At 38.5% G+C, this 24,040-nt stretch overlaps 1 protein-coding gene across 1 annotated transcript; it reads right to left on the bottom strand.

Moving 5' to 3' along the window:
- Positions 1 to 6,934: 6,934 nt before the first annotated feature.
- Positions 6,935 to 16,248, bottom strand: LOC119772651 (desumoylating isopeptidase 1-like). The gene is made up of 6 exons (XM_038269166.1): positions 15,916 to 16,248; positions 15,803 to 15,824; positions 15,652 to 15,721; positions 13,277 to 13,386; positions 12,265 to 12,387; positions 6,935 to 8,278 (listed from the first exon to the last, which is right to left on the bottom strand). Exons 1-6 carry the CDS (start codon positions 16,004 to 16,006, stop codon positions 8,197 to 8,199), a joined length of 498 nt encoding a protein of 165 aa, XP_038125094.1. The 5' UTR covers positions 16,007 to 16,248; the 3' UTR covers positions 6,935 to 8,196.
- Between the last annotated feature and the right edge of the window lie 7,792 nt (positions 16,249 to 24,040).

Raw genomic sequence — 24,040 nt, 5'->3', positions numbered from 1 at the left:
CCGTTTGCGGAGCTTTGACCGCAGTTGCGGCGGGAGACGCCCCCAGAGTTCCTTGAGAGCGCGCAGCAGACGCCGAGCAGCAACAGAGTCCAGAAGGGAAATCCAAGGCTGAAGTCAGACGACAGTTCCAGGTTCAGAAGCCGGTAGAATCCAGGATCAGACAGGACAAACAGAGCAGACAGGGGCAAGGCAAAAACTCGAAATCCTCAGGGCAGAAACTGGTCAATATCAGGGAAACAGGCAGACTACAGATTGCTAGGGAATGTATCACAAAAACACAAGAATAACCCGGCGCTGATGGGAGGCAAACACACAACTTAAATAGTAGAGGAACCAGGTGGAAATGATCGGCGATAATCAGCCGCAGAACCAATTAGACAGGAAAGCAAGGAGCAAAGGAAAAAACCAAACCATCAGCGCCGAGATCATGACACTTGGATTTCCTGCGGTACTTGAACGGGTTGGTGTGGAGATGAATCCCTTGCTCAGTGTGAAGCTCAAACGATCCCTGTGAGGAAAGTAGATCCAAACCTCCAGTTTGGATCCTTAGCTCAGTTTGAAGCTCAGATAATCCTTCCAGGGAGAGAAGGTCCGAAAACATCCAGTTTGCAGGATGACTTCCTGCCGAGAGTGAAAAGACAAAAAACTCGGTTAGGACTCAGGTTGACAAAACTCAGTTTGACTCAGTAAAAACTCAGGTTGGCTAGAGTACCCAAAACTGGCAAACACTCTGGCGTCGAGGTAGTGGCAGTCAGCAGCTTAAGAGCACTCCGTTAACGAGGTAACCCTCCTCAGGTGTGTGAGGAGGCGGACCAGAACCAGGCGCCTCCTGGTGGAGGAAGGGAGACAAACACAGAAACACAAACCACACAGACAGGAATCCTAATGCTGCGTTCACACCGGGGGCAGCTGGCGCGACAGAAGCAGCGAGTTTACATGCAAAGTCAATGGTTGACGCGCGTCAAGGCGCAGCAAAAGGTCCTGCGGCGCGTTTCGAGCAGCAAGCGCAGCGCGTCTGAGCAGCTGAAGCAGCGCGTCGGGCGCGTTTTGGCATCTGACGCGCGTGACGCGCCGCAAACGCGTTGCTGCTCGAGATGGAAAAATTGAATTTTTGCTGCTCGACGCGCTGCGTCAACCAATCAGAGAAGCTGATCTGGGAGCTGGCTGGGAGAGAGACACAGCGCTGATGACACAGACCGCTCTGATTACTCCTCTTAAACAGTTTATTAACGCATAATTAACTTAAAATATATACATCTGCCGGCAGAATATGTTCGCTTTTATTATTGTGGTGCCTGCAGATCGGATTATTTAGATGAAAAACACCTACCAGCCGCCGCGGTAAACCGCGAGGAGGCGACCCGCCAGAGGCTGCTGATGAATGGATTCCTTCTGTCGGCGCACCGCCGGTATGTGGGGGTCTGAGCGGCTCCGACAGAAATAATATTGGGAGGCAGGATCGTAATCTGGATGAACTGACTGCACTGATGAAGTTTTCAGGTGTATTTTCTCACTTAAAAACATATTAAAACTACTTTATTCCCACTGATCACAGCAAATATAGCTGCAAGGCAGAGAAAGGATAGTGAAGCTCCGCCCAACGCGCGTCAGAGCCACTTTTGGACCGCGCAGGCAGAGCAGCAAAGCTGCTTCAGCCGCGCGTCAGAACTAACTGGTACAAGCAGCAAAAATGAAGCAGCAGACGCGATTTTGCTGCTTTTGCTGCCCCCGGTGTGAACGCAGCATAACACAGGGTTTTGCATGCGGGTCTTTTAAAAAATTAGGGAAAATCCTCCACTATACCTTTAAGCCTCATTTCTGTGGAGGGAATTTTGTTCACTTTTCAAATGTATTTCTTTATTTTATTTTAATATTTTTTGTTTTATGTTTATTTCTGTTTTTCAGATTTTTGTTTAAAAATTTAATTCATTTGAAACTATGTTTTCACAGATCACATTAAGCCAAATGCAAACGTTCACCCTTTGTCAATAAAACTTTTGTTGCTAAGGTCTAACAGACCAATAGAAATGAATCTTTAGTAAAGAGAATGTACTCTGGAAAACTAACTATAAAAGAGTCAAATTCCTAATAATTAATCTGAAAAGCAGAAATTGAAAAAAATTTAAATTCGAAATATAACATCTATGAAAATATTTTTTTTTAAGTATGTGGAAAAAATTAATTTGAGAAAACAAAGTTGATTTTTTTTTTTTTTTATTTTACTAAATCGTATTTCAAAGTTTCATGCCCCCACCCCCATCATCCCCCAAACCTCTGCAACAGTTCAGCATAGAAAATTCAACCTTAGTAGATAAAAAAAAAAATTAAGTGAAATTACTGTAATATTTGACCGTTTATTTTAATTTGTCACAGCATTTACCATTGCAATCAATATTGTTAAATACTTATTAATATGGGTCAATTATTAAATTGTATTGTAATTACACAGGGCCTCCCATAGGGGGCGCCAGTCTAATTTGGGAACTACTGCTCTTATTGTTAATACGGTAATAATTTAAAACAGATAAATGGGGCAAATCTTTACTGGGTTTTTTTCTCCTATTCTTTCAAATATTCTATGAAGTAATAGAAATTTTATTTTTCTTATTTGATAAAATGGCAGAAAAAAGGGGTTTTCTTTAATACAGTCAACATTTCATATTTTTATTGTAGTTAAAAAAATCTCGCTTCAGAGATGATCCTCTTTGGTTTGCAGATTTTTTCACCAGATGTAATCAGAGGTACGTTCAGGTTAATATGTCCAGTTAAAAATAAATAAATCAGACTTTTATCTTTTAATGCTCATATTTACTCTTAATTTCCTTTTTGTTCCAGTATTGATTCACAAGTTCACCTCGCATTTGAGTGTTTGATGTTTGTTATTAACAGTCTAATAAGGGCCCCTTGTTTTGACATCCTTTCAAGTTGTGCTTTATAAGTTTGGAGAGAATAGAAAATGTCTGTTATTACATTTCTGTAAAAATTCTGTTTCTGACAATCTTTTTTTTCTCTTTTTAATAATCTGTTTTTTCTTGTATTTATTAGAAATTTTCTGCATACTGTGTAGATGATGATTTCTTCTGGATATTATTATTTGTTCTTTAAATAAGTGCACAGAAGTATGTAAAATCCTGTTGATTTATAAATACTGTTTATGGAAAGAGCATTTCTTTTTATAAGGGCTGTAAACTTGTATTTATGACTAATAGAGGAGGGTAAAGTAGACTCACTGAAACACGCTGTGGGTTTAATTTTTTGCAGAAAAGAAATCTGCAACATATGTTCTTGTAGGTCAAAAATAACAATAAAGAGGACCAATGTAAATATTCTCCTGAAGGTGTGACTGATGGAGCAGCTAAGGAGAGGAGGATTTATTGCAGCCTTTTCTATCTGAAAGCTTCTTTTCATTTACCCTGCAATCTACCATAGTTAAGAAATAAATAAATAAATAAAAATGAGAGAAAAACTTAATGTTTCTAGGAATCCAAAACAATTAACAAAGGATGCTAGAGTGACAATGTGCAGAAAAAAAAGAATATTTACTGTATTTGTCTGTATTTATTACTATTTATACCCAAAAAGCTCTTTGCAAAGGTTTGTTGATGCTTTTAAAGATGAAATAGTAAAGAATGAAAAATATTTTTAAGGCTTTGTTTTTTTCTTTTTTATGTAAAGAGATGTTTCAGCTCTGCGACAGACCAGTGACTTGACCAGGGTGTACCCCCCATTACGCCCAAAGACTGCCGGAGGTAGAAACCGGCGCCACGGAGACCCTGATGGGAACCTTAAACATGACTTGGTTTCAGTTTGATGAATCTATTTATCTTTGTGAAGTAGTTGGTGAGTTTTAAACTGTGAACAGAGCTTTATAAATTCACTTTACCCAGTAAAGGTTTATAAATGAATGAGTAACTCTTATTTAATGCTTTTTTAATCCTCTTTTAATGCTCTTAGAAATAATCTTAATGCCATCAACAAGTAGGCCAAAAAAAAAAAGTCGCCACCTGGATTCAACTAAGCAAATAGGTACGAGCCTCCTATTGGATAATTAGTGCATGGGCGATTATCTTTCAGCTGGCAACAAGTTATTTAACCCCAACTGGTGCAATGACTTGCTTCTATCACATTGCAGCAGTTTGTAAAGGGAAACAGAGGTGTGGAAGGTGTGCAGGAGAACATGAGTACGGAAAATGTGGAAAAGAAGCTAAAATAAAATGCTGTAATTGTGGTGGAGAACATACTGCTGCTTATCGCGGCTGTGAAGCAAGCAAAAGGTCTGAGGAAATTAAAAAAATGAAATTTGAGCTCGGAATAACCTACGCTGAAGCTGCAAAAAGGATCCCATCTCAGTCAGAAAAACCCAAACCTACAGTTCAACACACAGCAAATTCCAAACCTCTAGAGAAATCTCCAAAAATTGATGAAGACTCACTAATTGTTAAAAAGACAAATTTTGTTCTTTTCATGGTAGAAGTGATTAATTGTACTGCACAGACAACAAAAAAAACTGAAAAAATCAAAATAATAGTGAAGGCTGCAGAAAAATATCTGGACATTAAAGATTTGAACTGGGAGATGGTTGGAAGCATGATGGGAGGACCGATGGGACCATCAGAAACTGGCAGAATTACGATGACCTAGAGTAAATTAAAATTATATGGGCAAATGTGATTTAGTATTATGTTGGTTTAAGTTACACAGGTTTTTTTTTTTTTTTTTTTGGGGGGGGGGGGGGGGGTGAATCGTTTCCTGTTTTCTTGCTTTACTCCATATCAGTTGGTGGCGGTAATGCACAATTCACAAGTCTGCCAACCGCCATAAAATCTCATAAGAAGAAGAAGAAGAAGAAGAAGACTTGCTTCTCATTTCCTAAACAACCATGTGGAAAGACACATCCCGTGGTCGTGGAAAAGATGTTAGTCTGTTTGAGAAGGGTCAAATCATTGGCATGCATCAGGCAGAGAAAACATCTAAAGAGATTGCAGAAACTACTAAAATTGGGTTAAGAACTGTCCAACGCATTATTAAAAACTGGAAGGATAGTGGGGACCCATCATCTTCAAGGAAGAAATGTGGCCGGAAAAAAATCCTGAATGATGGTGATCGGCGATCACTTAAACGTGTGGTGAGATCAAATAGAAGAAAAATAACAGTAGAACTCAGGGCTATGTTTAATACTGAAAGTAAGAGCATTTCCACACGCACAATGCAAAGAGACTCAAGGGATTGGGACTGAACAGCTGTGTAGCAGTAAGAAAACCACTAATCAGTGAGGCTAACTGGAAAAAAATGCTTCAATTTGCTAGGGGGCATAAAGATTGGACTGTGGAGCAATGGAAGAAGTTCATGTGGTCTGATGAGTCCAGGTTTATCCTGTTCCAGAGTGATGGGCCAATCAGGGTGAGAAGAGAGGCAGGTGAAGTGATGCACCCACCATGCCTAGTGCCTACTGTACAAGCCTGTGGGGGCGCTGTTATGATCTGGGGTTGCTGCAGTTGGTCAGGTCTAGGTTCAGCAACAGTATGTGCTCAAAGAATGAGGTCAACTGACTACCTGAATATACTGAATGACCAGGTTATTCCATCAATGGGCTTTTTCTTCCCTGATGGCACAGGCATATTCCAAGATGACAATGCCAGGATTCATCGGGCTCAAATTGTGAAAGACTGGTTCAGGGAGCATAACGCATCATTTTTACACATGGATTGGCACCACAGAGTCCAGACCTCAACCCCATTGAGAAATCTTTGGGATGTGCTAGAGAGGGCTTTGGGCAGCGGTCAGACTCTACCATCATCAATGCAAGATCTTGGTGAAAAATCAATGCAACACTGGATGGAAATAAATATTTTGACATTGCAGAAGCTTATCGAAACAATGCCATAGCGAATGCGTGCCGTAATCAAAGCTAAAGGCGATCCAACAAAGTATTAGACTGAGTGACCTTTTTTTTAGTGGCGAGTTTTTTTGGCCAGCCAGTGTATATATATATATATATATATCTATATATATATATATATATACAAACGCAGCTAAATCCTTTGTCATCTTCTTTTGTGAAGCATTTTAATGTAACGATAATCAAATTTAATGAATTGTACTGCCAATTAAGGGCTTAATTAAAAAAATTATCATTTAATGGCTTTTAATGATTTTTAATGACCCGCGGAAACCCTGTAGTAATAGGGTGTAAAATGGAAAAAAAAATGTATAATTTAAAATAAATGTATTTGCATCTCGCTCAGTAGCTACTTTTACATTTTTGCATGTTCTGTTCTCAAAGGAAGATTATTTCTGGCACAAATCTGTTAAATGGTTTAAAAAGCAGAGATTTTAAAGAATCATTTGAAATTTTGACATTAAGTTTTGTGTTGCTTTATTTAGTAGTGTGAACTTATTTTCCTTAAAGGAATAGTACACCCAAAACATGATTAGCCTTCATTTTCTACTCACCCCCATGCTGAACAACACTCTGGAGTACTTTTTTGATATCTCAAATGCATCTGGAGATCTGGGAGGCTTCTTGCTGTCTGCTGACATTCAAGTAATGGAGGTCTATGGTGCCCGAGGCAGAAAGGTCCATAAAAGTCCACAAAAAACGTGTCAATATTCCTCCATACTGCTCGTCCAATGCATTCCAAGTGTCCTGAGTGGTTAGCATCCAGAATTTACTTGAAACGAAGTCATTTAGAATGTTTTTAGAGCATAAACAGTAGTGTATAGGATTTTCTCGTTTTTATACTTTTCTTCTATATCTCATTACTTATTACTACTTTTACCTAAATCCAGTTTGTGAGTACAAAAAAAAAAAGCAAAGGTTTAATTTGATAGATTATGACTCTCTGGCACCATCGCGTGGTTGGTGTTGATATGTCATCTATTGAAATAAAATCTTTACTCCAAATCTCATAAAAATAAAAGGTAGACAGACTTTTTTTTTAAACAGAAAGACTTTAATATTTCAGAATTAGGTCAGCATTTTCAGACATTTGACAAAACTCTTTTTGTAAAAGTTATACTTCAACATTTTAGATTTCACTCAGAAAACTCCATAACAACAACAGTTTAAATAAGAGAAGACGGATGAAATTAAAGAGAGTTTTTTTGTTTGCCTTTGAGGCCTTTAATATTCAAGAAACAAAATACACAAATACATTTGAGTTGAACCCAACACCATTAATAAGGCCTCTTGTTTTGTTTTTACAAATACCTGGTTCTGATGGTGAATAAATAATCTGGTCCAACAAAAAAAAACACAATTAGGAAAGGAGAGGTATGTCATGTGATTGGTCCGGGGTTTTTAAACAAAAACATCCTATGTTTACAAAGCATTAAAGTGCTTTATAATCAATGTTTGGCATGACAAATAGAGAATACCTTTAAAACTGATTTTACAAACAAAAGATGGTTTTCTAGGCAGTGCTATAAAAGGCCATATAAACCTTGGTGGAACATTTGACTTTAAGCTGCAGGAATTAAACGAAAATAAAAATTAAAACCTACTACTAAAACACAAACTGTGTGTATAGACTCCATTCAAAATGATCCTTTCCTGTGATTTAAAAATAAAGGGACACATGAAGCTGAATAGATATTCAAAAATCCTGATTAAAAATAAAGCTTTTCAAAAACTCACAGAGGTCCTGGCATTCTGCAGCTGATCCAAAACTAACGCTAAACAGAGAAGCTTGTAGGGAGACACTGGGGCATCTAAAAAAAAAGGATAATTTCTAAATCTGTGCTGTAAAACCTGTCAGCCATTAGAGAAAGGTCGTTAGAGTTAAGGCCAGCGTTTCAGAAGAAGAAAAGCTTTTTAAAGCAAGGATTCAAAATTCCTACTTAAGTATATTATATGGAAAAATATTTTGTTTTTTCATGTATAAATCAAGCAGTTTATTAGAATCTTAAATCTCTTCAATTGTATCCAATTATGTGTTAAAACGTACAAAGCACCTTTAGGAAGCACAGCAATGCTTAATGTAGCTGATCAAGTCTTTAAAGGGAGAATTTTTAGCTATTCTGTGCAGATTTAGTCTGAATTTAGGTTGAACTCAGTTTCTTGAGGTTGTTGCTTTGCCTTCCAGTAAGTTTGCAGCAGGCAGTTTAAGGTGCAGAAAGACAGAGAGCCCTGATGATAGCAGGTTAGCATGACTGCTAGCACAGCCAGCTGCTGGGACGAATGTTATAAAGCTCCATTTATCGCTGTCCAGTGAAGTTGGTTCCTCCAGGATTGATGGACATGGAGTCCAACAACGGGCGGAGCGCCTGGCCAAACGGCCTGCAGAATGAAGCAGAGCACTAAAGTTATACAAAGGCTAAAGCAATCCCAACCGTCCTTCACTGATAGAAATATGCAACTCCTTTATGGAAGAAAAACAGTCGCAATGGAATTGGCCTTATTTTGTACTCTGACTTTTTTCTCAGAATTCTGACTGAATTCTGACAATTTAAAAAAGTCAGAATTCTGAGATTAAAATCAGAATTCTGAGGAAAAAGTCAGAATTCTAAGAAAAAATTCAGAATTCTGACTTTTTTCCCCATACTAAACTGAAATAAAATTTTAAAATCAGCTAACTTTTTTCTTTTTTCCAGTGGCTCTAATCCTCTTCCATACCTTACATTGAATTTTTATCTGGTGAAAATTTGACTGCAAATGTGTTGACCTTTTGGCAGACATGTTCACAAGTCATTTTTTGCAAGTCCAAGTCAAGTCTCAAGTCTTGAGAGCTCAAGTCCAAGTCAAGTCTCAAGTCTTGAGAAGGCCTGTCGCAATAATCAATTAATCGCACAAAAAATTCTAATCACTTGATTAATAAAAAAAAAGTGCAATCATTTGCGTGCTTGCTTGTTTCTCCTTGTGTTTTCATCTCCGTCACTGAGACAGTATAGCTTAAAGGTCACTATTATATCTATGGAATTATTATCTTGAACTGCTAAATGAAAAATACAAATAAAAAAAGCACACACGCAAAAAAAATTTCCAGATAAATTTTGCATTTTCATTGTTTTTTCTTTAAAAAGAAACTATTTTCTTACAGTATTTACCTGACATTTGTGGTTACAACTTTTTCTAGTTTTAGCAGTAAATGTCTGCTCTTTTATTTTTAAGTGAAAATGAGGACTGTGGGAAAAAACACAATCACAATCCTGCCTTTTATTAATACATGAGGTTAGCAACTACAAGAGATAAAGAAAAACCCTAAGAGCAGGACAATAACAATACTTTTATAAAAGAAAGATTGTGGCAATAACTTTTTGTAACTTAATGACTTGGCGGGCAGTATTTTCAATTCAATTCAGTTTATTTATTTAGCGCCAATTTACAACATTATTCACAACATATTTCTCCTCTACCACTGCCACTGCCATGAAGCTTTTAAAGCTGGGCTTGTCGATCAAAGACAAGGGGAGGTTGCATGAAATAATAAGGTACCGAATTATTGCCTTATGTCTGTGATGTCCCTGGCTGTACACCTGCACTGCACTGTGGCTGATAAAGTTAGATGTGGTGGACCAAGCATCATGTATTTTTTTTCTAAAGAAGCTGCAGTTTGCTGCTCTTTTATTCCCGCCTTATGTAAAGTTTTTGTAGCCAAAGGTTATTATGAACGGTGGCACCGAAACAGGGGGGGGTTATCATCGCTTCCATATCTGTATGGGTTGCATGCATGCATGCGCACGGGCATATGTCTCACGTACTGTTGCGTCAGTGACGTCAGTGTGTTGCACAGGGAAAAATAGGATTTATGGTTCTCTTTCATTTAAATTTTAGTTTTATGCTTTGCATGTTTGGAGAGGAAGATATGATTTGTTTTTCTTTGTATTTTCTTCTTGAGATTTGCATGTTTTGATGTTTCTTTTTTACATGATTGTTTTCCTTTATTTTAGACTTTTGAATTTTTCCTGCATGTTGGGTTGTTTTGGTTTCTTTTTCCCTTCTGACAATCCATGCGCACTGGACTGAAGTAGTTGTCTGAGGAGGCGGAGTGCATTAATTGCGCTGCGTAATTGCTGCGCTCAGGTGTGAGCAAGGGCTGATTAAAGCCGACATAAAAGGAGTCTGAAGGAAAGGAGAACGGAATCTGCAGGTGACAGAGACGGACGCGCTGCCGGGGGAGAGGCAGGCGGGTGCACAGATGGCCCAGTAAGGAGTATTAGGGCAGAGGAGGAACCTCGCCTGTAAGTAGCGCTCCCCCTCGCTTAAAGCATAAACAGGAATATATCTTCCGACGGGGTTTTGGCGCGTGGATGCTGGCGTTCGAATTTTAGGTTTTATCAGGAGAAGAAAAGGACTGTTTTATTATGCCACGTTTGCTGTGGCTTTTTGTATAAATAAAACACTTGAACTTGAGTGCTTCACGGTTTGGGTCTTTGAGTTGTTTGCTCCCCCTTGTGTCAAAGACTGAGTGTGGGGCCATACTGGCCACAAGTGCTACTTTTTTTTTTTTTTTTACCTCTTCTGTGTGCGGGTAAGGCGAGCGGCGATCAGTCAAGTTAGTAAAACAAACACTTGAATAAGTTTTTTTACACTGGAATAAAATATTGTTCACAAGTCAGAAATCACGAGTCTCAGTCGAGTCTGAAGTCCTTTAAATGCAAGTCCAAGTCGAGTCTGAAGTCATTAAATATGCGACTTAAGTGCGACTCGAGTACGAGTCAAACTCAAGTCCCCATCTCTGCCTTTTGGTGACCTCAAGCCAAAGCAATCTAGACTCAATGCAGTCGAGCAGCTTCTAGCCAATGAATTTAGCTCATTTGGTCAAACCAAGAGCCTTGACAGACGGAGGTGCCACACTAGCTGTGATGGGCTCAGTTATTTCATCCAGTCCCATTACATGGAAAAATCTAATGGCTGTCTATTGGTAGCTACCTGACGTTATGTAATCATATCTATTTAACAAGAAAAACTCCTCATTCAGCTTCATTTAGTCGAGAACAAAGCCATGCCCAACTGTTTTGTCACGTGACCAAAATGAGCTGATTTCATTGGCTAGAAGCGGCTTCACTCCAGCGTCGATTGCTTTGGCTTGAGGTCACCAAAAGGTCAACACATCTGCGGTTGAATTTTTTTGCAGCTGAATTTTTGTGCAACCAAAACAATTTCAGTGTTGCCAACTCAGCGACTTTGTCGCCATATTTAGCGACTTTTCAGACCCCTCCAGCGACCATTTTTCAAAAAAGCGACTAGCGACAAATCTGGCGACTTTTTACGGTGTCACTGGCGGCTTTTGGAGACTCTTACGTGAAAGCATGCATCGTCTCAACTCTTGTCCTCCAGTGGCAGCTGCTGCCGTGGGGCGCCTCCCCCATCCCAACCCCGTTCTCCTGCAGGAGTCCCGCTCAGCGCTGCTGTCAGAGCCGCAGGATGTTAGCCCTCGCGCATTCGCCAGGATTAACGGCGCAAATTGATCTCAAAAATTGGTGCCTGTAGCATGCTAGATTTATTTTTGGTAATGTCTTTTTACTGGTCCAACGAGTTGATGATCAGCTCCCCCTACTGGTATGGAGTCATTTTAAATGATTCCTCAGGCCAATATACAGAGGTTGATACTATCAATGCTATCAGCGGGGCTCCCCTCTTCAAATACCGACTATGTAAGTGAGGAGAAGCCACGCCGTCGTTGGCCGGGTCATGTGACCTGGAATAACGTGGCGCTTTACGACCACAGGCTCTTATATCCTCATGGAGCTCAGCTTTAGCTCTACTATTTTTCCGCCTGCTTGCGTACTGGTCATTGCTGAGGCAAGGAAAAACTTTAAACCTTCTCGTCAAATGTAAAACCGATTCTATTCTCAACTTTATTATTAGACTGGTAAGTTCAAACTTTGTTCCTAGTATACAGTCAGATGTCTTTGTAATCATGTTAAATGTTTAGTAGAAGTAAAATTAGGGCAGTAACAGGTCTAGCGCCCCTAGTGGCTAAAAGCTGAACATTGTGCTTTTAACTGTTGTTTTTTTTCTCCTTGCATACGTTTTCTATGTTAGTCTGATTTTTGTGGGGGGGTTTTGTCTTTTTTTTTTTTTTTTTACTAGTCTGATGTTTGTTAGTCAAATCTTTTTTTTTACTCCTTTCTTTTTTAAGTTTTGTGTTTCCTGGTCTCTCTTCTGCGTTTGCTACTCTTGTTTTTTGTGTTTTCTTGTTTCATTTTTTTGGTGTCTGTTACTATATTTTTTGAGTTTGCAGAACCCTTTGACTTTGCTGAGAAATAATTCCCTCGCACAGTGTTTGCGGCCGTCAGTACAAAACAGTTCCTTCGACTTACGTGGCGAGTATTTCCGATGGCAGGTCTGTAATGTAGGAAGGGATCTTTCTGCCTGTGAGGAACTGTGCCACATCGTTGCTGAAGGTGTTGCAGTTGTGCTCAAACACGTGATAGCTGTCCGCTCTTTGGACCAAAAAAATGAAGGAAAGGAAGATAAAAGATTTTAAAGAAATAAGTTTCACATTTTAATTTTGTTTAAATTACCTAAGCAATGTTTCCGTGTTTCATTGACAAAATAACAAGAAGAACACATTTCCAACTAAAACACAAATCTTTTAGTAGATATAAAGTATATAGACTGGCTCTAAATGGTGCACCCAGACTACAATCAATCATTTTAAACATTTTTGCTTACAATGCAACACATCATGTACAATTCCAATAAAAGAATAACCTTTATTCACCTTTAAAAATAACCTTAATACCTCTTTTAGGAAATGTGCAGCTCTTTATGCTTCTTTCGTGACATCCGATCAAATCAGCACCGCTGGTATGGGGTTGGTAACATCAGCCAGCAGATTGAATGGACGCCTCGGACTAAGATGTCAATAAAATTTTATTTTTTTCTGTCATTAACCAGTTTTGTACTGAATTTGAACTATGATTACACTCACTCTGAATAAATCCCTTTTTACATTCAGCTTTTAAGGGGAAACCTGCAGATTTGGGGTTAATAATGTGTGATTATGGAGCGATTCATGAGCTCTTCCACCTTCTTTTTTAATCATGAAAATAGAGATAAGAAAAAGGAATATCGGCTTCATAAATGAGCCCAAATTTCTTTTTTAAAGAATCGGCAGCATCGGTTAGACTGATGTATACAGACTTCCAGCTCAGTTTAATACAAACAGCTTAATTTTAGGTTAATTGGATTAAATGAACAGATTAAAAGGTGTACACTGAGGAAGTAGCTGCGACTAAAGATTAATTAAATGGTGTCCAGACAGGTTATTTGTTAAAGTTTTCCCTTTTTAACCTTAGATGGCCACTGTTTGTCCTGTGAAGTTTTTACCTGAATGTGGACTCAGCCAGTGAATCCAGATATTCCATAAATAGATCTTCATTCACCTCAGTGGAGCCCAGGTCTACCACTGCTTCCGGGTCACCCAGTATGGTACCAGACTGAAAAGAACAATAGTTTAGATTTTAATGGACGCGATGCAAGAAAATAAACAGCAGTGATGAGTCCAACAACACCGATGCATCGGTGCGCGTGTCGTTTCAAGAAAGTCATGTGACCGATACAGGAGGCGTTTCTAACTGACTGACTGACTAATGCATCTGCTAAAAAAAAAAAATTCTCATCTTTTGCGGTTTATCATTAAAAGGATCAAGAATTTTGGAGCAGCCTAAAAGGAACAGGAACGTTTCAGCCATTGCGTAACGTTCCATTGCGTAACATAGTTGCGTAACTAACTATGTTACTGCCCCTAACTATGTAGGGGCAGTGATAGCCATGCTAACTATGTAGGGGCAGTGATAGCCATGCTAACTCTGTAGGGGCAGTGATAGCCATGCTAACTCTGCAGAGGCAGTGATAGCCATGCTAACTATGTAGGGGCAGTGATAGCCATGCTAACTCTGTAGGGGCAGTGATAGCCATGCTAACTCTGCAGAGGCAGTGATAGCCATGCTAACTATGTAGGGGCAGTGATAGCCATGCTAACTCTGCAGAGGCAGTGATAGCCATGCCAGTCCAGAGACTGACTGCAGTTCTACTAGAAGGTGCCTTGGTGAAGACATGTAACAACCATACCATGCATGCTGGTGAAGGTTCTTAGACATCCAGGTCATAGTCATCCTAAAAAAATTTAAAACAATCCACTGGACTTTGTTTCCAAGTTTAAAGATGTTTCGCTTCCCATCCAGGAAGCTTTTATAATTCAAAATGTCAGAAATAGCGTTGAGTTTGAGGTTTTATACCATAGGGCTACTGTATAATACCTCAAACTCACATTTACACATTATATTGCCAGTAATATTATGGCCATTACTGATATATATAAAAAAAAAATTTACACATTCAGTAATAAAATGTCACAGAGGATGGTATGGGGGGTGGGGGGGTCATTTAAGAAGGAGGATGATTTTTTAGATTTTTTTAAGAAGGGGAATGCTGCCCCCCCTCACCCCCCTAAACTCAAGTACTGATTATATTGTATTATTCCATATCTATGTTTAAATTGAAAATATCTTTAATATGTTTCGATGCAGCCAATAAATAATATGAACATATATCATAACGTGAATATTTAGGGGGAAATGTGAATGACATTCCTGACATTTTGAATTGAAAAAGCTTCCTGAATGGGAAGCGAAACGTCTTCAAACTTGGAAACATACCATGCATATTGCTTTAGGTTAATAGTAGTGATGGGTCCTGCAACACCGATGTGTCGGTGCATGTGTCGATCTCTAACAGCAAAACACTGTATCGGTGCGCGTATCGTTTCAAGAAAGTCACGTTACCGATACAGGAGCTGTTTCAAACTGACTGATTCATTAAACTGTGTTTATAAGCGCATCTGTCAGAGCAACACATCTGCCAAAAAAAATTATGATTTTTTTTTTGTTTTATCATCAAATTAATCGAGAAAAATTGATCTTAGAGAAGAAAAAACAGCAATGTATCAGACAGAGCAGTTCAATCAGGGGAAAAGAGGTGTTCTAGCTGAGAGGGACGATTCTGATCTCATATTTTAATTGATTTTCTTCTTATGTCATCCTCTTCCTCTCAATTATCACTCAGCTTATCCAAATTCACATGGACTCTTAGTTTGCTGTTGCTCCTGTAGTCGTTTTCTTAAATAAATAAATCCTAGTCCCACATGCTCACTCAAATTTTCCAGTTATCTGTTCAAATTTATGGATTGTCTAAAAATCAGAAAATATGGCACATATTTTCAGTTTAAATTAAAATATTAAATATGCATTAAAGCAAACAATGGATTTAAATATGATTTTATGTAATCAAATCAGTGTTAATTTAGTCTGAGTCTGCCTGTAGTGTTGTTAAATGTCCAGCAGGTGTCAGTATTCAGTGACACAGTATCAATACCCATCACTAGTTAATAGACTATATTAATTAGGCTATGTATGCTTCAACAATTTTTTTTTTTTTTACAACTAGACTACAGAATATGATCTACAATAACTTAAATAATATCATTGCTCTAGGTTATCAAATCACTTCAGTTCAGCCTGTCCAATAAGCTGCCTGTAGTGTCTTTAAATGTCCAGCAGGTGTCAGTATTCTGCGAGAAAGTATCAACGCAGCATCAATCCAGTTTGTCAATGAGTCCAAACGCTTCAAGATGCCTCATTAAACCTTCACTAATAAACAGTATTTGATGTATTCGCTGCTGGAAATGTGGAAGTGATGCTTACAGGAGGGCAGTGGTTGATTCCTGCTCCACCGAAGAAGAACTCCTTTCCGTGGACAACAATACCTGTGTGCCTGTGGAAACAAAACGTGGATTTAAAACAGAAATACATGAAAATCTTTTCTATAAATATGCCATATAAAAGGTTCACACACCATATTCCGTCCAAGTGTCTCCCTGAGAAAATCAACATGGTATATAATTAGCGATCTACATTTTGGTTCATTTTAATTTGTTTTCATCAGATTTAAGTTCAGGCTAAACTCACCTAGCATAGCAGCGCTTAGCTGACGAGCCATTCCTCGGGATATATCGTAAATGTAAAGTTTGACGGGAAAAGATGAGTTATTTTGGGCCATGATGCTACAGGAATAATAAATCCACAGCGAAGTTTCCTGACTGGTTGACGAGCGAGCAACAGGAAGTGGAGGCGATTTAAAAAAAAAAAAAAAAAAGCTAATCTGAGTAAAAATTTGATTTAAAAAAAGGAAAATCCTGCTAATTCCAGCTTTATGAAGCCGTGAAAATCTGGTTAATGCTGTGTCACCGTCTTAATGTAACCATAACATGACTGTCAAAAACTGCCTCCGCATTCTCTACAACAAACCCCGCCCTCTTTCTTGTGATTGGTCAGTATCTTGACTCGGTGGCGGAACTACCAATCAGGTATGACCTGTCTTAAAGTGAAAGTATGGACGGCTGAAAGTGACAAACTAAATGTTATTGATTATATATGTGTTTTGAACTTTATAAAGCATACAATTTTCAAATAATTAAGATTGTGAAATTATTTGCTAATATTTGTTTTGATAACGTTACAAATTTTTATTTAAAAAAGTTCCTTTTAACTTATTAATTCCTAAACAACTTGAAAATAAGCCATTTTAACTTATTCGTGGTATTTTAAAGGAGCATAGCACAAGTTACACAGTTTTTGCAGATGTTTGCTTCCTGTGGATCCATGTTGAAATAAAACCACTCTTTGTTCACATGCATGAAAGAAGAGAAGCCCCAGTCTGCAGCTGTGACTGCTGAAGTCCTTTGTAGAAGTGTAATGTTTTTAAACGAAACATCTTTCATTTTCAACAAAAAAAGCACCATTACCCGAACAGATCCCAGTTCCTTTTGTACTCCTGGCTGGACTTTTGTCATCCATCTTCTTAAACCGTTGCCCCTGAAGAGCACACAACAAGGACATGTAGAGGAAAGAAAAATATATATATATTCATTTTTAAAACTTGTGCAATGCACCTTTATAATTTAAATCAGGATATAGACATCCTACAGATTGTAATCCTAATGCAAGTTTAGTGACAATGCAGTTTAGTTAAATTATATCAAACGATTCTAGATATTAAATAATGTTAGACATTATCAATATACTATTAATAAAAAAAACATTTTGTGGACTATAAATCTGTCAAATTCATAAGTTTTATTTGTTTTTCTTTTGTTTGTTTGTCCCCCCCCCCAAAAAAAAAAGCCTAGAGAGTGTTTTGACCACTTCCAGCTTCCGTACTGAACGCGCCTACATTTGCTCCTCACTGAATCCAGCCTTTACTGTATATTTAGTTGCGGAGTTGGTAAGTGAAGCGTTGATAAAACCACTATGTTGTTATTCTGGTTTTTAAGTTTAACTCATAAATTAATAAGGCATAAATATAAAGACAAAAGTGTTTGGAAAGCGGGCAGGAAATACAGGGTCAAGCTAAGCTAGCTAGCGTTACCGTTGGTCTTAAGTTGGTCGGAGTGAAGAAATAATGATATAAGTAGATCATAGATTTGTAAGAGTTTATAAAGCTAGTTAGACTGTGCGTGTTTGCTATTTTCACTGAGCAGTTTGCTACAGGACAGCTCAGTAAGGAAGCACCGCGCTGCACCGTGAATACAAAGTTTCTGTGTAAGATACGCTGTTTACGTACAAAGCATGGATGTAAAGTCCAATGATAAACTATCACCACCCTTACAGAGCTGACAGCCGCAGGATGGCAGAGTGGAACGCCTTCTACCACAATGAGGAGGAGGGTCAAGAAGAGGAGGAAGCTGAGCTTTCTGGAGGTAAATCAGCTTCTCTGAGCTGCAGTAAATCATTAGGTTCATTCCTGCTCCATTCACTCACATTAACAATGACTTTATAACTCTTTCTCATGTGCTACTAAAGATACTAACAAGACTTTTCCCAAAACAAGTGAAACTTTTTTTGTTTCCACATGTGGTCACTTTATAAGGCACATAATAATAATAATAATAGAACTTTATTGATCTCACATTGGTGAAATTTACCTCTGCATTTAACCATCCCCTTGGGGAGCAGTGGGCTGCCATTGTGCGGCACCTGGGGAGCAGTGTGGGGTTAAGGGTCTTGCTCAGGTACCCAGAGTGGAGGCTGTGGGGATCAAAACGGGCCCTTGCAACCTTTAACCCACTAGACCAGGGGAAACCAATTAAAAATCAACAGGGTCCGAATAAAGAAAATCAACTACCAGTAAAAGTCCGGAGAGACATTTTTTATTATAATCCATTACTTTAAACAGAATTTAACACTGAAATAAAATTAGATATTTATGCATCCATATTATTTGAAGTTGAAGGATTCACATCACTGCTCTTCACAATGTGTTCCACTATGACTCGCTGCACCTCAGGAGTGCTCAAGAATTCAGCTGGAATGTGAGATGTTTGCTTAACAGTTTCTTCAACTGAAAGAGTATCATTATTGACATTGGCATTGTCAACAGGCGAAAGAGGTGGTGGAGTTAAAGGCATGTCACTAGAGGGCAGTGGTTCTTCTTCGACAGGGGGTTCACATGTGTCGGTGCGCTTCCCCCCTCCCAATGTGTTGCCGATTTGAGCCAACTCCCCCCTTAAAATGTCTTCAAAGGATAGGTTGGATTGCATTGCTACATCTCTTAAAATTGACAGGAAAGTATCTGTAGCTGAAGCACTAGTTTCAATGCTATAAACGCTGGCTAGGTTTTGAATATGATGGATAACCTCTGGTTTGGCAATACAGTGCCTGTCATAAGGCAACCCTTGTCTAATGAGTTCTTTAACGGTAGCTTCATGCTGGAACTCTACAATAGCTTTTGCATCAGCTTTCAACACAAGTAGCCTACTGACAGGACCAAACTGTTTCAAAAAGTCATAAACCTCATTGTCGATTTCAGTATTTGTTAACCCACTGACAAGCGCAGCATTTGGGACCTTGACATTCTCGGTTTTCACGATCTCCATTTTAGGAACACTTTAAATAATACAGCAAAAATAAACAAAGCACTGTGAAGCTCCAAACACTCTTCTATTTGGATGGATAACGACCTTACAGGAACTTGGAAAACCCTCCTGGCTGGCTCGCCAAGAATTTGCCGTTATGTAACCCTTGTACACTAGGTGGAGTGTTGTCTTGGAGTTAGTAGTGGATTGGCCCAATATCTAGGTTCGTAAGGAGGGTAATAAGTTAAAGCAGAAGGTAGAAGAATGAGTGGAGCCACAGGTAACTTTGATTAAATGTATTGAACACTGTGCACAAAAATAAACATAAACAATACATTCAAAATAATTTGTTAATAACCCTGTCTGAGCTCAGATTTTATATAAGTCCTGCCGGCATATGTCAGTTTCATCAAGTCAATTCCAGAAGTGTTGAAGTGTAGTACGGTACCGTCCTACCGCACAATTTTAACAGTTTGTGGTAGAGAACTGCCTGTTCCCAAAGCCAAGGGTTGGTTCAGTTCAACTGGGAAGGCTCGCCATCTCCCTCGTCAGGGAGAGAATCCAGATTCACGATGGTAAGTTCCAGTTCCAGGCTCCAATAAAAGGAAAAAAACCTAGCTGAGCGCCTCAATATTCATAAGCCTTTCACGAGGGTGACCACGTCTCACACATTCAGATCCAGTTTCTTCCAATTTCCTACACAACGAGGAGGTCCGGTCCGCTTCCCGCTTCCCCCAGTTCAAAGGTTTTTAATGGTGATCTTGAAGCAGAGATGGGTCGGATCGCTCTCTCCTCCGTGTTCGAAGTGGATTTAGGTTGAATATGTTCAGTTTTGGTCGTTTGGTAAACTTTTCTGTTCTCAGGTTCAATGTTCTGTGAACGGGCCTCTCGCTCCGGCAGAGAAGAAAGTTAGAGCCGCAGAGGTGGGCGGGCTTAGCTCTAGCAACCAATGGATGATCAGATTTTTCTCTTTGGGCCTATGATGGGCCTTCACAAGCTCTATATTTTTGATTGATACATTTACTGTTGAATCACAATTATGGAAGTAAATATGTGCCATCAGAATTTGAATACAAAATACCTCTGAAATTTGAATGTTGTATATTAGTGCTTACTTTTTCAGTATTAAAATAAATTCAGAATATATTTTTAACCTAAAAAAAATTCAATGTCATTATTTGTACATTAAAAAAAAATTCAGTGTAATTTTTTTTACATGGTTGCAATTTTCAGTTATTAAAAAAATTCACATTCCTATTTCAAAGTGATAAAATTTTCAATATACATATTTTTCACAGTTAAAATTTTCAGTGTTAAAAAATTCAGCATATAAAAAATTCAACTTTTCAAAATTCAAATGCAATATTTTCGTTGTCCTCCAATTCAACTTGCTCAAATTCACTGTCTCAAATTCAGCGTCTAAAAATTCGCTGTAAAAATTGCCAAGGTTACTTCAGGTCACAGACATTAGCAATGGATGTCCGATTCCAACATCCACCTAATCACGTGACACAACCGTCATATTGAAGAAGTACCAGTATCACCCAGGCTGGTGACCATGGAGGCGAACTCAAACCCAGCGGTGAGTTTAATGCTTTCATATTTCTGTAGTATATTTTATTTTGCGCATGAAGTTTGATACATTATCTTAAAGCCCGATTTAAAACACTGGTTTGGGCCGTTGTTAATCTTACACCGTGTAGTGCCGGCATATTACTTCTCGCTACCCCCCCAAATTTCCCCCGTTTTAATTCAAAAAGAAATACCCCTTGCGCCAAGTCTAGAATCTTTAAAGAGAACTGATGGGTGGTGACTTTCTGGGTTGTTTGTATGTTGTCTTAGGTGAGACTGAGAAAGGCAGTCGATGCCTACTGTGCTCTTCTCCCATTAAAATTGTAGAAACTATATCAAGCACAAATAAATCTACAATTTGTTAGGTAACTGGTATTTTGAATGATGTTGTAATGACAATAACAACGGCCCAAACCAGTGTTTTAAATCGGGCTTTAAGATAATGTATCAAACTTCATGCGCAAAATAAAATATACTACAGAAATATGAAAGCATTAAACTCACCGCTGGGTTTGAGTTCGCCTCCATGGTCACCAGCCTGGGTGATACTGGTACTTCTTCAATATGACGGTTGTGTCACGTGATTAGGTGGATGTTGGAATCGGACATCCATTGCTAATGTCTGTGACCTGAAGTAACCTTGGCCATTTTTACAGCGAATTTTTAGACGCTGAATTTGAGACAGTGAATTTGAGCAAGTTGAATTGGAGGACAACAAAAATATTGCATTTGAATTTTGAAAAGTTGAATTTTTTATATGCTGAATTTTTTAACACTGAAAATTTAAACTGTGAAAAATATGTATATTGAAAATTTTATCACTTTGAAATAGGAATGTGAATTTTTTTAAAAACTGAAAATTGCAACCATGTAAAAAAAATTACACTGATTTTTTTTTTAATGTACAAATATTGTAGAAATATGAAAGTTACACCAGTTGTAGTCCAAAGATGGCTGATGCTCACGATGAAAGAATTTTTTGAATACCTAATACGGTTTTGGCTCACCTCTCGTTTGTTCGGAGGGAAAGTTTTGCTTTTGAGAGTTCTGCTCTACCATTGTGCTGCATGTTATTCAATGAGACCAGCAGGATTTCTCAAACCTTTTTATTCCTCCTTCCCATTAAGGTTGTGAATGAGCTACATCCATGAAAGTTACCCCAATCGGAGACAAAGGATAGCTCTCGCTTAGACTGAAAGAATTTTTTAGATACCATTTACGGTTTGTCTTCAGCACTTGTTTGTTCGGAGCTGAAATTCCCATTCAAAAAAGCCTGAGAGGAAAGGAACGAAAGTGAAGCGCATGTCTCTCTGTCACTGACAGGCTCGTTAACGTCGTCAAGGTAACCGTGCTTCAAAGAGATTTTACCTCCACCACTTTAAACAGCACATTTTAATCTAATGGAGGGAGACAACACTGATTCAACATTAGGAAGTGGATACAATATGACTACTGGCCATGACCCTTCCCTTCACACGCAACCCTGATAGACTTTCAAAATAAGACTCCGGGGACCCTTCAAAATAAAAGCCCCTAAATTAAACTCATATTTTTTTCCCAGCATATGGCTCAACATTATGACCCAAACTCAACCACTTTTTTAAAAATTAGACTCTAGGGGGTTTTCAAAACACACCCCATGGAAAATTTCAAAATAAAAGCCTCCCATTGCCACTTTATCTACTGCCCTAATAACAAGGGAAAAGAGTGTTTTAACGATTAGAAAGTCATCAAGTATCACTGCTGGGTCTGACCCTTTTCTCAACACACAACCCTGCTAGACTTTCAAAATAAGACTCCAGTGACTCTTCAAAATAAAAGCCTCCGTATTGTACTTGTGTATTAATTGATGCAAATGGCCCAGCATTATGACCCAAACTCTACCAGCTTGTTTCTATTAGACTCTAGGGACCTTTTCAAAACATACCCCAGAGCAAATTTCACAATAAAAGTCTCCCATTTACGCTCTAATACAGCATCTATTCACCCAATAACATGGAAAACCAGTGATTTCATATTTAGAAATGGATTCTATATCACTGCTGAGCATGACCCTTCCCTTGACATACATCCATGATAGACTTTCAAAATAAGACTAAAGGGAACCTACAAAATAAAAGCCTCTTCCTTACGCACACTCATTCATTGTGCCTAATGGCTTGTAGCTATCACCCAAAGTCAACCAATTTCTTCAAATTACACTACCAAGGCCTGTTGACCACACACCTCAGTGCATATTTCTTAATCAGGTTCTAAGATTTACACTGTAATAAAGCATCTGCTAACCTCGTAACATGTAGCCTAAGCCTGCCAACGGTGCTGTCATCACCACAGCGGCTCGTAACATGCAGGTTAAATTTTTTTATAAATTCAGCTCCTTAACCCATTTAGGCCGGGAAAGCATTACCGCATTTCTACCATTCAAGCCGGGGGCGCTGTTGCGTCATTCTACCATTGACGCCGGGAGAGCATATAAGTCAAGCAAGAAGAAAGAAGTTTTTTTCAAGCAAACATGGAGGAGTTTGACAGAGAAGAGTTGTCGGAAGGCAGTGATTTTGAGGAGTGTGTCGGCTTTGATGACGGTATAGATGAAAATGATGACTTTGAACGCGCTGAACCAATCGAACTACCACCGCAATGCACGGAGTGTTTTCAACCGCACACCTGGAGTGAAAGTTGATTTGCCTGCAGACGCCACACCGCTGCAGGCATTTGAGCATATTTTTAATGAAGAACTTTGGATGCATCTAGTTACCGAGACGAATAGGTACAGTGACCAAACAAACCAAACTCCAACAAGAGCAAAGATGGCAAAGTGGTCACCCGTGACTGTGACGGAGATGAAGACATTTATTGGGCTGTGTATGTAAACCTCTCTTCAGGACGCAGTTCCCCCAAAATATGTCCCGGGACAGATTTGTGGCCATCTGGAGGTAGGTTGTATGCAATTTATAACACAGACATATGCATTATTATGCATAATAATACTGTTAATAAGTAATCATCAGATAGTTATTTATGTAATGTTTGTTCTTTATTTTGAAAACGTTTTATATTGCACATTCTCAATGAAGACATGATCACATATGGAAAAAATAAAAGGTTGAATTTTTTTTTTTTTGATTACTGCTTTTCACATTTTTTTTTTGGAAGAATTTCAAAGATAAAATATATTTTGAGTTCTATCTGCTACAGAAGCTGAGATATCAATAATTTAGGCGTTGACACAGTTGCTGAATTTACAGAAAAACTTCAGGTTTTAGGGGTATTTTTTAAAATCGGCCATAGGTTTTTAAGGTGTTTTTTCCAGGCGTTTTAGGCCTAAATGGGTTAAGTGGTATTAGCTCTCTTTCTATAAGCTTCTCTCTCTGTCCTTCCTCTGCTTCTCATGGTCAGTCTTGCACATAGGTTTTTAGGTTTTCAATCCTCTAAGGATGACGCTGTTTTCTTTATGCTGATCAACCGACACATTTTAAATCATTTCAAATTGTTTTGCCAAGTCTTGACATTTCCACATAAGATTTCAAAATTTTGATACTTATTCAATACCATCTTCCTCAACATTTTACTTTCCCCTCCTAAGCTACTAAAATTTTTTTTCACCCGAT

This window comes from Cyprinodon tularosa, unplaced genomic scaffold (genome assembly GCF_016077235.1).
Source record: "Cyprinodon tularosa strain WSP-4 unplaced genomic scaffold, ASM1607723v1 ctg722, whole genome shotgun sequence".
Lineage (NCBI taxonomy): Eukaryota > Metazoa > Chordata > Actinopteri > Cyprinodontiformes > Cyprinodontidae > Cyprinodon > Cyprinodon tularosa.
The sequence above is the reverse complement of the archived record's forward strand: the minus strand, read 5'-3'. Positions and strand labels throughout refer to the sequence as shown.